General features: G+C 34.9%; 1 protein-coding gene across 1 annotated transcript in view; it reads right to left on the bottom strand.

Annotated features, from left to right (window-relative positions):
* LOC121952610 (solute carrier family 41 member 1-like) overlaps nucleotides 1-13,454 on the bottom strand; it is a 40,181-nt gene that overhangs the window by 15,585 nt on the left and 11,142 nt on the right. Inside the window, exons 8-9 of the mRNA XM_042499388.1 lie at nucleotides 13,037-13,171; nucleotides 11,072-11,220 (exon numbers count right to left, since the gene is read on the bottom strand). Of these exons, the coding sequence (XP_042355322.1) occupies nucleotides 11,072-11,220; nucleotides 13,037-13,171 (284 nt within the window). The remainder of the gene's footprint in view (nucleotides 1-11,071; nucleotides 11,221-13,036; nucleotides 13,172-13,454) is intronic.

Raw genomic sequence — 13,454 nt, 5'->3', positions numbered from 1 at the left:
AACTGCTAAAAACCATTTTAATCCACACAAAAAAGCATACCGAGACACGTCATAGCAAAAAAATGCTGCAAAAATCAGCCAGAAACACCATTAAATAGCATGTTCAAAATCCACCAAAAATGCAAGGCTATAGTATGGCAAAAATGTAAAAAATGCCATATTCAAAAAACTGCTGAAAACCATTTTGAACCACATGAAATAGCGTGCCGAGACACGCCATAACAAAGGATTTTGCAAAATTAGACAGAAACACCATTTAATAGCATGTCCAAAAATCCCAAAAATGCAAGGCTATAGTATGGCAAAATTGTCAAAAAATGCCATTTTCCAAAAACAGCTGAAAACCATTTTGATCTACATGAAATAGCGTGCCGAGACACGCCATAGCAAAACGATGTTGCAAAATCAGCCAGAAACACCATTTAATAGCATGTCCAAAAATCCCACAAACATGCAAGGCTATAGTATGGAAAAAATGTCAAAATATGCTATTTTCAAAAACCTGCTAAAAACCATTTTAAACAATGTCAGAAAGCATGCTGAGACACACCTTAGAAAAAGTTGTTGCAAAAACAGCCCTAAACACCATTTAATAGCATGTCCAAAAATCCCACAAATATGCAAGGCTATAGTATGGCAAAAATGTCAAAAAATGCTATTTTCAAAAAACTGCTAAAAACCATTTTAATCCACACAAAAAAGCATGCCGAGACACGCCATAGCAAACAATGCTGCAAAAACAGCCCTAAACACCATTTAATAACATGTCCAAAAATCCCACAAATATGCAAGGGTATAGTATGGAAAAAATGTCAAAAAATGCTATTTTCAAAAAACTGCTAAAAACCATTTTAAACCACACAAAAAAGCATACCGAGATACGCCATAGCAAAAAATGCTGCAAAAAACAGCCCAAAACACCATTAAATAGCATGTCCAAAAATCCCACACAAATGCAAGGCTATAGTATGGCAAAAAATGTCAAAAAATGCTATTTTCAAAAAAACCCGCTAAAAACCATTTTAAACCACACAAAAAAGCATGCCGAGACACCCCTAGCAAACGATGTTGCAAAATCAGCCAGAAACACCATTAAAAAGCATGTCCAAAAATCCACCACAAATGCAAGGCTATAGTATGGCAAAAATGGAAAAAAATGCTATTTTCAAAAAACTGCTAAAAACCATTTTAAACAATGTCAGAAAGTATGCTGAGACACACCTTAGAAAAAGTTGTTGCAAAAACAGCCCTAAACACCATTTAATAGCATGTCCAAAAATCCCACAAATATGCAAGGCTATAGTATGGAAAAAAATGTCAAAAAATGCTATTTTCAAAAAACTGCTAAAAGCCATTTTAATCCACACAAAAAAGCATACCAAGACACGCCACAGCAAACAATGCTGCAAAAATAGCCCAAAACACCATTAAATAGCACGTTCAAAATCCACACCAAAAATGCAAGGCTATAGTATGGCAAAAATGTCAAAAAATGCCATTTTCAAAAAAACTGCTGAAAACCATTTTGAACCACATGAAATAGCATGCCGAGACACGCCATAACAAAGGATTTTGCAAAATCAGCCAGAAACACCATTAAAAAGCATGTCCAAAAATCCACCACAAATGCAAGGCTATAGTATGGCAAAAATGTCAAAAAATGCTATTTTGAAAAAACTGCTAAAACCATTTTAAACAATGTCAGAAAGCATGCTGAGACACACCTTAGAAAAAGTTGTTGCAAAAACAACCCTAAACACCATTTAATAGCATGTCCAAAAATCCCACAAAACTGCAAGGCTATAGTATGGAAAAAAATGTCAAAAAATGCTATTTTCAAAAAACTGCTAAAAACCATTTTAATCCACACAAAAAAGCATACCGAGACACGTCATAGCAAAAAATGCTGCAAAAATCAGCCAGAAACACCATTAAATAGCATGTTCAAAATCCACCAAAAATGCAAGGCTATAGTATGGCAAAAATGTAAAAAATGCCATATTCAAAAAACTGCTGAAAACCATTTTGAACCACATGAAATAGCGTGCCGAGACACGCCATAACAAAGGATTTTGCAAAATTAGACAGAAACACCATTTAATAGCATGTCCAAAAATCCCACAAAAATGCAAGGCTATAGTATGGCAAAATTGTCAAAAAATGCCATTTTCCAAAAACAGCTGAAAACCATTTTGATCTACATGAAATAGCGTGCCGAGACACGCCATAGCAAACGATGTTGCAAAATCAGCCAGAAACACCATTTAATAGCATGTCCAAAAATCCCACAAACATGCAAGGCTATAGTATGGAAAAAATGTCAAAATATGCTATTTTCAAAAACCTGCTAAAAACCATTTTAAACAATGTCAGAAAGCATGCTGAGACACACCTTAGAAAAAGTTGTTGCAAAAACAGCCCTAAACACCATTTAATAGCATGTCCAAAAATCCCACAAATATGCAAGGCTATAGTATGGCAAAAATGTCAAAAAATGCTATTTTCAAAAAACTGCTAAAAACCATTTTAATCCACACAAAAAGCATGCCGAGACACGCCATAGCAAACAATGCTGCAAAAACAGCCCTAAACACCATTTAATAACATGTCCAAAAATCCCACAAATATGCAAGGGTATAGTATGGAAAAAATGTCAAAAAATGCTATTTTCAAAAAACTGCTAAAAACCATTTTAAACCACACAAAAAAGCATACCGAGATACGCCATAGCAAAAAATGCTGCAAAAACAGCCCAAAACACCATTAAATAGCATGTCCAAAAATCCCACACAAATGCAAGGCTATAGTATGGCAAAAATGTCAAAAAATGCTATTTTCAAAAAAACCGCTAAAAACCATTTTAAACCACACAAAAAAGCATGCCGAGACACCCCATAGCAAACGATGTTGCAAAATCAGCCAGAAACACCATTAAAAAGCATGTCCAAAAATCCACCACAAATGCAAGGCTATAGTATGGCAAAAATGGAAAAAAATGCTATTTTCAAAAAAAACTGCTAAAAAACCATTTTAAACAATGTCAGAAAGTATGCTGAGACACACCTTAGAAAAAGTTGTTGCAAAAACAGCCCTAAACACCATTTAATAGCATGTCCAAAAATCCCACAAATATGCAAGGCTATAGTATGGAAAAAAATGTCAAAAAATGCTATTTTCAAAAAACTGCTAAAAGCCATTTTAATCCACACAAAAAAGCATACCAAGACACGCCATAGCAAACAATGCTGCAAAAATAGCCCAAAACACCATTAAATAGCGCATCCAAAAATCCCACAAAAATGCAAGGCTATAGTATGGCAAAAATGTTAAAAAATGTCATTTTTAAAAAACTGCTAAAAAACATTTTAAACCACACAAAAAAAGCATGCCGAGACACGCCATAGCAAAGGATTTTGCAAAATCAGCCAGAAACACCATTAAATAGCATGTCCAAAAATCCCACAAAAATGCAAGGCTATAGTATGGCAAAATTGTCAAAAAATGCCATTTTCCAAAAACAGCTGAAAACCATTTTGAACTACATGAAATAGCGTGCCGAGACACGCCATAGCAAAGGATTTTGCAAAATCAGCCAGAAACACCATTAAATAGCATGTCCAAAAATCCCACAAAAATGCAAGGCTATAGTATGGCAAAATTGTCAAAAAATGCCATTTTCCAAAAACAGCTGAAAACCATTTTGAACTACATGAAATAGCGTGCCGAGACACGCCATAGCAAAGGATTTTGCAAAATTAGACAGAAACACCATTTAATAGCATGTCCAAAAATCCCACAAATATGCAAGGCTATAGTATGGAAAAAATGTCAAAAAATGCTATTTTCAAAAACCTGCTAAAAACCATTTTAAACAATGTCAGAAAGCATGCTGAGACACACCTTAGAAAAAGTTGTTGCAAAAACAGCCCTAAACACTATTTAATAGCATGTCCAAAAAAATCCCACAAATATGCAAGGCTATAGTATGGAAAAAATGTCAAAAAATGCCATTTTCAAAAAACTGCTAAAAACCATTTTAATCCACACAAAAAAAGCATGCTGAGACACGTCATAGCAAACAATGCTGCAAAAATAGCCCAAAACACTATTATATAGCATGTTCAAAAATCCACCAAAAATGCAAGGCTATAGTATGGAAAAAATGTCAAAAAATGTTATTTTTTTAAAAAACTGCTAAAAACCATTTTAATCCACACAAAAAAGCATGCCGAGACACGCCATAGCAAACAATGCTGCAAAAATAGCCCAAAACACTATTAAATAGCATGTTCAAAATCCACACAAAAATGCAAGGCTACAGTATGGCAAAAATGTCAAAAAATGCCATTTTCAAAAAACTGCTGAAAACCATTTTGAACCACATGAAATAGCATGCCGAGACACGCCATAACAAAGGATTTTGCAAAATCAGCCAGAAACACCATTAAAAAGCATGTCCAAAAATCCACCACAAATGCAAGGCTATAGTATGGCAAAAAATGTCAAAAAATGCTATTTTGAAAAAACTGCTAAAAACCATTTTAAACAATGTCAGAAAGCATGCTGAGACACACCTTAGAAAAAGTTGTTGCAAAAACAACCCTAAACACCATTTAATAGCATGTCCAAAAATCCCACAAAACTGCAAGGCTATAGTATGGAAAAAAATGTCAAAAAATGCTATTTTCAAAAAACTGCTAAAAGCCATTTTAATCCACACAAAAAAGCATACCAAGACACGCCATAGCAAACAATGCTGCAAAAACAGCCCTAAACACCATTTAATAGCATGTCCAAAAATCCCACAAATATGCAAGGCTATAGTATGGAAAAAATGTCAAAAAATGCTATTTTCAAAAAACTGCTAAAAACCATTTCAAACCACACAAAAAAGCATGCCGAGACACGGCATAGCAAACGATGTTGCAAAAACAGCCCTAAACACCATTAAATAGCATGTCCAAAAATCCCACAAAAATGCAAGGCTATAGTATGGCAAAATTGTCAAAAAATGCCATTTTCCAAAAACAGCTGAAAACCATTTTGAACTACATGAAATAGCGTGCCGAGACACGCCATAGCAAAGGATTTTGCAAAATTAGACAGAAACACCATTTAATAGCATGTCCAAAAATCCCACAAATATGCAAGGCTATAGTATGGAAAAAATGTCAAAAAATGCTATTTTCAAAAAACCTGCTAAAAACCATTTTAAACAATGTCAGAAAGCATGCTGAGACACACCTTAGAAAAAGTTGTTGCAAAAACAGCCCTAAACACTATTTAATAGCATGTCCAAAAATCCCACAAATATGCAAGGCTATAGTATGGAAAAAATGTCAAAAAATGCCATTTTCAAAAAACTGCTAAAAACCATTTTAATCCACACAAAAAAGCATGCTGAGACATGTCATAGCAAACAATGCTGCAAAAATAGCCCAAAACACTATTAAATAGCATGTTCAAAATCCACCAAAAATGCAAGGCTATAGTATGGAAAAAATGTCAAAAAATGTTATTTTTAAAAAACTGCTAAAAACCATTTTAATCCACACAAAAAAGCATGCCGAGACACGCCATAGCAAACAATGCTGCAAAAATAGCCCAAAACACTATTAAATAGCATGTTCAAAATCCACCAAAAATGCAAGGCTACAGTATGGCAAAAATGTCAAAAAATGCCATTTTCAAAAAACTGCTGAAAACCATTTTGAACCACATGAAATAGCATGCCGAGACACGCCATAACAAAGGATTTTGCAAAATCAGCCAGAAACACCATTAAAAAGCATGTCCAAAAATCCACCACAAATGCAAGGCTATAGTATGGCAAAAATGTCAAAAAATGCTATTTTGAAAAAAACTGCTAAAAACCATTTTAAACAATGTCAGAAAGCATGCTGAGACACACCTTAGAAAAAGTTGTTGCAAAAACAACCCTAAACACCATTTAATATAGCATGTCCAAAAATCCCACAAAACTGCAAGGCTATAGTATGGAAAAAAATGTCAAAAAATGCTATTTTCAAAAAACTGCTAAAAGCCATTTTAATCCACACAAAAAAGCATACCAAGACACGCCATAGCAAACAATGCTGCAAAAACAGCCCTAAACACCATTTAATAGCATGTCCAAAAATCCCACAAATATGCAAGGCTATAGTATGGAAAAAATGTCAAAAAATGCTATTTTCAAAAAACTGCTAAAAACCATTTCAAACCACACAAAAAAGCATGCCGAGACACGGCATAGCAAACGATGTTGCAAAAACAGCCCTAAACACCATTTAATAGCATGTCCAAAAATCCCACAAATATGCAAGGCTATAGTATGGAAAAAATGTCAAAAAATGCTATTTTCAAAAACCTGCTAAAAACCATTTTAAACAATGTCAGAAAGCATGCCGAGACACACCTTAGAAAAAGTTGTTGCAAAAACAGCCCTAAACACCATTTAATAGCATGTCCAAAAATCCCACAAATATGCAAGGCTATAGTATGGAAAAAATGTCAAAAAATGCTATTTTTAAAAAACTGCTAAAAACCATTTTAATCCACACAAAAAAGCATGCCGAGACACGCCATAGCAAACAATGCTGCAAAAATAGCCCAAAACACTATTAAATAGCATGTTCAAAAATCCACCAAAAATGCAAGGCTATAGTATGGAAAAAATGTCAAAAAATGCTATTTTCAAAAAACTGCTAAAAGCCATTTTAATCCACACAAAAAAGCATACCAAGACACGCCATAGCAAACAATGCTGCAAAAATAGCCCAAAACACCATTAAATAGCGCATCCAAAAATCCCACAAAAATGCAAGGCTATAGTATGGCAAAAATGTTAAATAATGTAATTTTTAAAAAACTGCTAAAAAACATTTTAAACCACACAAAAAAGCATATCGAGACACACCATAGCAAACAATGCTGCAAAAATAGCCCAAAACACCATTAAATAGCGCATCCAAAAATCCCACAAAAATGCAAGGCTATAGTATGGAAAAAATGTCAAAAAATGCCATTTTCAAAAAACTGCTAAAAACCATTTTAAACCACACAAAAAAGCATGCCGAGACACGCCATAGCAAAGGATTTTGCAAAATCAGCCAGAAACACCATTAAATAGCATGTCCAAAAATCCCACAAAAATGCAAGGCTATAGTATGGCAAAAATGTCAAAAAATGCCATTTTCCAAAAACAGTGAAAACCATTTTGATCTACATGAAATAGCGTGCCGAGACACGCCATAGCAAAGGATTTTGCAAAATTAGACAGAAACACCATTTAATAGCATGTCCAAAAATCCCACAAATATGCAAGGCTATAGTATGGAAAAAATGTCAAAAAATGCTATTTTCAAAAACCTGCTAAAAACCATTTTAAACAATGTCAGAAAGCATGCTGAGACACACCTTAGAAAAAGTTGTTGCAAAAACAGCCCTAAACACCATTTAATAGCATGTCCAAAAATCCCACAAATATGCAAGGCTATAGTATGGAAAAAATGTCAAAAAATGCTATTTTCAAAAAAAAACGCTAAAAACCATTTTAAACCACACAAAAAAGCATACCGGGAGACACCATAGCAAACAATGCTGCAAAAATAGCCCAAAACACTATGAAATAGCATGTTCAAAATCCACCAAAAAATGCAAGGCTATAGTATGGCAAAAATGTCAAAAAATGCCATTTTCAAAAAACTGCTGAAAACCATTTTGAACCACATGAAATACCGTGCCGAGACACGCCATAACAAAGGATTTTGCAAAATCAGCCTGAAACACCATTAAAAAGCATGTCCAAAAATCCACCAAAAAAAAATGTCAATAAATGCTATATTTAAGGATGTCGGAAGGATGTTGCAAAAACAGCCAAAATCTCCATTAAATAGAATTTCCAAAAATCCAAGGCTATAGTATGGCAAAAATATCAATAAATGGCATTTTAAAAAAACTGCTTAAAACCATTTCAAACCACATCAAATACCATTCCGAGACATGCCATAGAAAAGGATTTTTCAAAAACAGTCAAATACACAAACAAAGACCATGCCAAAAAAATTCACCAAAAATGTAAAAGCTATAGTAAGGCAAATATGTCAAAAAATGCTTTTATTTTATCTTTTTTTAAGTCATTTAGAAAATGAAACATACTAGGCTTAATAGGGAATTATTCGACACACTGACATTGTTACACTACTGCATTACATTATTTTTTATTATGATGTTATATGTGATTTCTTGTTATTGTATATTGGTAACGTACAATAGGAGCACTGGGAGCTGGAAGAACTATTTCGAAGCGGGTTATAAAAAACACAGAGCTCTAGTTTAATGCAGTTCATTAATGTATAAATCCAGCAGAGGGCAATATTACACAGCCTGATGAAGGCTCTCCTATGGAGCACAGATCTGACTAATTTATGCATTCACATGCAGTGGTTTTCGCTTTGTATTAAAATCACTCTCTTATATTAACTGTAGTGTGACAACATAGAACAATGAAGTAGCCTAGACCTTTTTAAACAAAGGAAAAGCTTGGAAACAGGGATGGGCAGGCTGACAAAGGATCAAAGTCTGATAAATGATTAAAAAAGGATCAATAATTGTAGGCCCATTATATGAAACACTATAGACAAATGCTAAAGTTAACACAGCAAAAGCTAATTTCCAAGCCAGTAATTCACTATGAGAAGCACAAACTTAACACAACTAGTAAAGTTCCATAACTGAAGTTGGGGAACAAACAGCCTCATCTCCCAAAGGGGTTTCCACCCAGGCCTATAAAGGTATGTCTAACTCTCTCTCCTGTCCTTTTCTCCTTCTTTCTTTCAGCAAAAGAGCTACACAGGATTCAATGGAGCCTGGAGACTCCTGCACTGAGACAGCACCCTCATCCTGAGTGTCAGCTCCCTGTCTTCTGCAAGCCTTTCCCTGTTTCTTATTTTTATTAAAACCATATACAAGGCCTCTCAATGGTGTGCTCTCTTGGTAAAATGTTCAGATGCAGTTTTTGAAAATGATAACCTCACATACTCTTTGTAGTTGTAGTGTGTGTGGTGAGTGTAAGATTACTTCTGCTGGCATTACTCAACAACATTTTCCTCATCTGCGTGTCAGCGTGCCTTTCTCTACACGCCGGGATCGTCTCCGTGCAGCACAGCAATGCACGATGAAGACTATCTGAGAGGACACCACAAGAGAAGGACATATACCAACTGCTTGATGTGCTATTTATGTTTCTGAGTTCATTAGATATTAATCAAATTAATTAATTGCAGTAAGTAAGTCAGCAGAAAGACAAAGATAAATAGAATACACGTTTATATATATATAAGCAATAAACAGCAACCTGCTCATTTACCATGGTCAATTTAAAATATGTCACCATAACCATATGTCATATCCACATCACTCAAATTTATACAATGTAATTGTACATTTTATATATTAAAAGTACTATATATGTATGTATTTTCATTTATAGATTTATTTTATATATTTTATGTTTTACAATATATTTTATTTTTTGTAATTTATTCATATTTAACCCTGATTTGGCAATCAGTTGCTTATTTTCTATTGCCTCTGACTCTTGAGCTGCTGAAATGTGTGAATCTATCAAGTGTGACATTAATTAGTCTAATCTAACCCTAGCTGTTAACATTAATCTTCAAATATAAGCATGTTTTACTTTAAAAAACAACATAATAATGAAACTAAAGACAATGCGCTCCGTGTATATTGTAAATTAGTCCAGCTATTGGCTGCTATTTAGTGAAAATCTGAGTTTTGTCTATCTGTCTAATGTATTCAAATGGCCCACCAGACACTTCCAGGAACTATTCAAAGCCTCCATGAAAACCAACATCGAACAGCATGTCACAAAATCCCACAAAAATAAAAGGCAATAGTATGGTATAGGAAAAGATGTTGCAAGAACTGCAAAAAACACCATTAAATAGCATGTTCAAAAATCCAACAAAAATGCAAGGCTATAGTATGGCAAAAATGGCAAAAAATGCTATTTTAGAAAAACTGCTTAAAACCATTTTAAACCACATAAAAAAGCATGCCGAGACACCCCATAGCAAAGGACTTAACAAAACAGGCAAAAACAGCCAAAAACGCCATTAAATAGCATGTCCAAAAATCCACCAATAATGCAAGGTACCAAAACAACATAATATAGCATGTCAAAAAAACGATAAAAAACGCCAAAAATGTCAAAATATGCAATGTCCCAAAAAACAACTTAAACCCATATATTGCAACATAAAATTACATGCAGACACACTCCATAGGAAAGGATTTTGCAAAAAGGGACCAAAACAGCACAATATAGCGTTACAAAAAAATGACGGAAAATGCCATACTATAGCATGGTGAAAAATGTCAAAATATGACATGTCCAAAAAACATCTGAAAGACACATAAAATAGCATGCAGAGACACGCTATAGCATCGGATGTTGCAAAAAACGGCCAAAAACACATAAAATAGCATGTGCAAAAAAAAATGACTGAAAATGCCAAAACATAGCATGTCGAAAAAATGACGGAAAATGCCATACTAGAGTATGGTGAAAAAAAAACATGACATGTCCAAGAACCAGCTGAAACCCCACATAAAACCACATAAAGTAGCATGCCGAGAAACGCTAAAGCCCAGAGTGTTACAAAAGCCGCCAAAAACACCATTATATATATATACATACATACATATATATATATATATACATATATATACATAGGTAACTGCTTAAATGTAAAGCAGTTACCTATGTATATATATGTAACTGCTTGAATGTAAAGTTGATTGTTACAGCACAACCTTGAAATCAGTAGAATACAAGTGGGTCAAATTTACAAGTAGCCTGCCAATTTTGGTGAGTTTTTGTTGTGTTTTTTCTGCACAAACACTTTTAGTCGAGAAAAATAAAAGAAGAAGAAGAAGAAGAAGAAGAAGACATTTTTGCATTGTTTTTGCATTAAGTCTAAGAGTAGAGTACACAGTTTATTTCTGGTGGTGTGGTGTGGGAAACAAAATTTTTATTGGTTTATCTGACCTGAAGCAGAGCCGCAGACAGGTAGCAGATTATGAAGATTGGCGTCATGGAGGTATGCCCCCCCTGCAAGAGGTGGATGGTGTACAGGAAGAGGAGGTGACCCGGAACTACAAGAAGGACCAGGACTCTGGCTGATTTGGAGTTCACATCTAGATATAAAAAAAAGTAACAAGCTGTATGTACTGTTATGTTTAGTGTCAATTCTAAAAAGATGCTCTCCTATTTCTTTATTTTCAAATTAATTATGACCCAATTGTTTGAGACCATGTGAACAACTATAGAGCCTAAGGTAGAGATGACTGGATTGGATTTGGGTCTTATTCAATCAATATTTTCCATATACCCAGTTTCTTTTTTGAGCATACAAGACATATTTTAACATTTACCAATTTGGGAAAGACACTTATAACATCATACTAGGACCATCCATTCTATGTAAAAAAAAAAAAAATACAGCACGGGGTTAGGAGAGGAGGGGTAACATTCTGAAAATATAAATAAAAAGGTAAATTCATTGAAAACATAATTTTAAGAAATTTCTCAGGAAAGTTGTCTGGACAGGGTTTTCGATGTGAAGGTGGCTGAGCCGGTGGCCAGCAGCTAACAGTGCTAACTACACAAACAGTGCTAACAATGCCAACAGTGCCGACAGAGCTAATGGTGTTAATCTGTAGGGAACTGGATGGTGAATGCTAAGCTTCCACAACGACACGATCCTTATATCAGCAGTAACCACTATATGAGTGCAGTGCAAAGAGGAGGCAATAAGCTAGCCAGTTGGATACACATATGGGCTAATATGTACACCTGGCTGGACTGGCTTACCACAACAAACCACAGAGAAGCTCAGATAACAACACACACAGAGGTAGCAAGATTTCATTCTCTGCTTTGGACACTATCTTTGCATACCAAATTGTGATTTATTTTATTAGTGTTCAGAATGTTGCATAAAGAACCTTGAAACTGCTATATGCTCCACTATATTAATTTATATATTAATATAGATGTCACATTCACCCATTCACACACTGATGGCCTAGGCTACTATACATGGTACCACCTGCTACTCAGTACTTCGACATGTTGACTGGAGGAGCCGGGGATAGAACAGCTGACCTTCCAATATGACCCACTCTACCTCTGAGCCATAGCTGCCACAGAAATTAGCCGATAACTTCATTTATATGGTGTCTGGTGCTGAGCAGATAGCATAAATTTGGTGTGTTGCAGTGGCACCACCCAGAAATGTTTAACATGAAAATCAAAACCAGCAGGCTAGTTGAAAACTATGTCAATATGAGAGTTAGGGATTTGCTTACTACTTCAGTTTCTTATTTTACAGTTAATGTTACTAATTATATGATGTGCATAGACTAATATCTGCACACTCAACATTTTTAGTTCGGGAGCAATCCTGTTTTAATATGTTTTGTATCTGTATCTACATTTGAGGCGAATCATTGTTCTTCAGATTAAGTCTGGTTGTCCTTTTTTCCTCCCACTACAAATACATAGCTTTATTTGAAGGAGCATATTGAACATAAGGAACAAAAAATAATGGGAACAATCCTGCGCAAGTTTAAAAAAAACATACAGACGGCTCCAATAAGTTTTGCAATTCAACGATTCTATCAGGGTGTTTGTCATCCCTTTTCAATGGCGCCACAGTTTTTTGGAGCTAGTTTGCTGAAGTTTGCTGTCGGAAACATGACTGGAAATGGTTAGATAAAACAGACAAAAAAGTCAAACAGAGACAGTGCTGCCATCGGTTTTCAGTGGAAAGCTGCTGGAAAAGTCCTTGCATTTCATATGTAGTAACTTGATTTGTTAATATATAAAAACATTAACTGAAATGGCTTTAATAATGTCACAAATTTGACATAGTATTTTTTTTTTCTTGTATGGAAGCGCTACACCTGTACATTGCACATTTAAATGTATGTTTTTTTTTCTGTGTCTGACCTGAGGAGCAGAGGGTGGCACAGGGTCCAGGACAGTTCACACTCATTGCAAATGGAAGAGCTCCAGGAACACTCCAGTAGTGGAGGTAGGTGGACATCCTGCTGGCCTGGATTGCCACCAGATTTCCCCCTACGCCTGCATGGACACGGAAAAGTGTTGCACTCATCAATTCCATAATAAATATTCAATAAAACTAAGAAAATACAAGTGCATTTTAAGATTGGACTTGGACGGTGCGCATGTTTTGTAAATAATCAGTTCTGAGCTACTGAAATGTATTAGATTTAGCAATGTTTCAATATTTGCCAATGTGTCATCAAGCTGCCATACAAGAGGCTGAGCAGTCACTGCAGAATATCCGAGTAAACAGTTTTCGGAAAAATGATTCACTGTCCAAACAGTAATTCTGCCTGAAATC

This window comes from Plectropomus leopardus, chromosome 2 (genome assembly GCF_008729295.1).
Source record: "Plectropomus leopardus isolate mb chromosome 2, YSFRI_Pleo_2.0, whole genome shotgun sequence".
In the NCBI taxonomy this organism is placed as follows: Eukaryota; Metazoa; Chordata; class Actinopteri; order Perciformes; family Serranidae; genus Plectropomus; species Plectropomus leopardus.
This window is presented reverse-complemented; position numbering and strand designations above follow the sequence as displayed.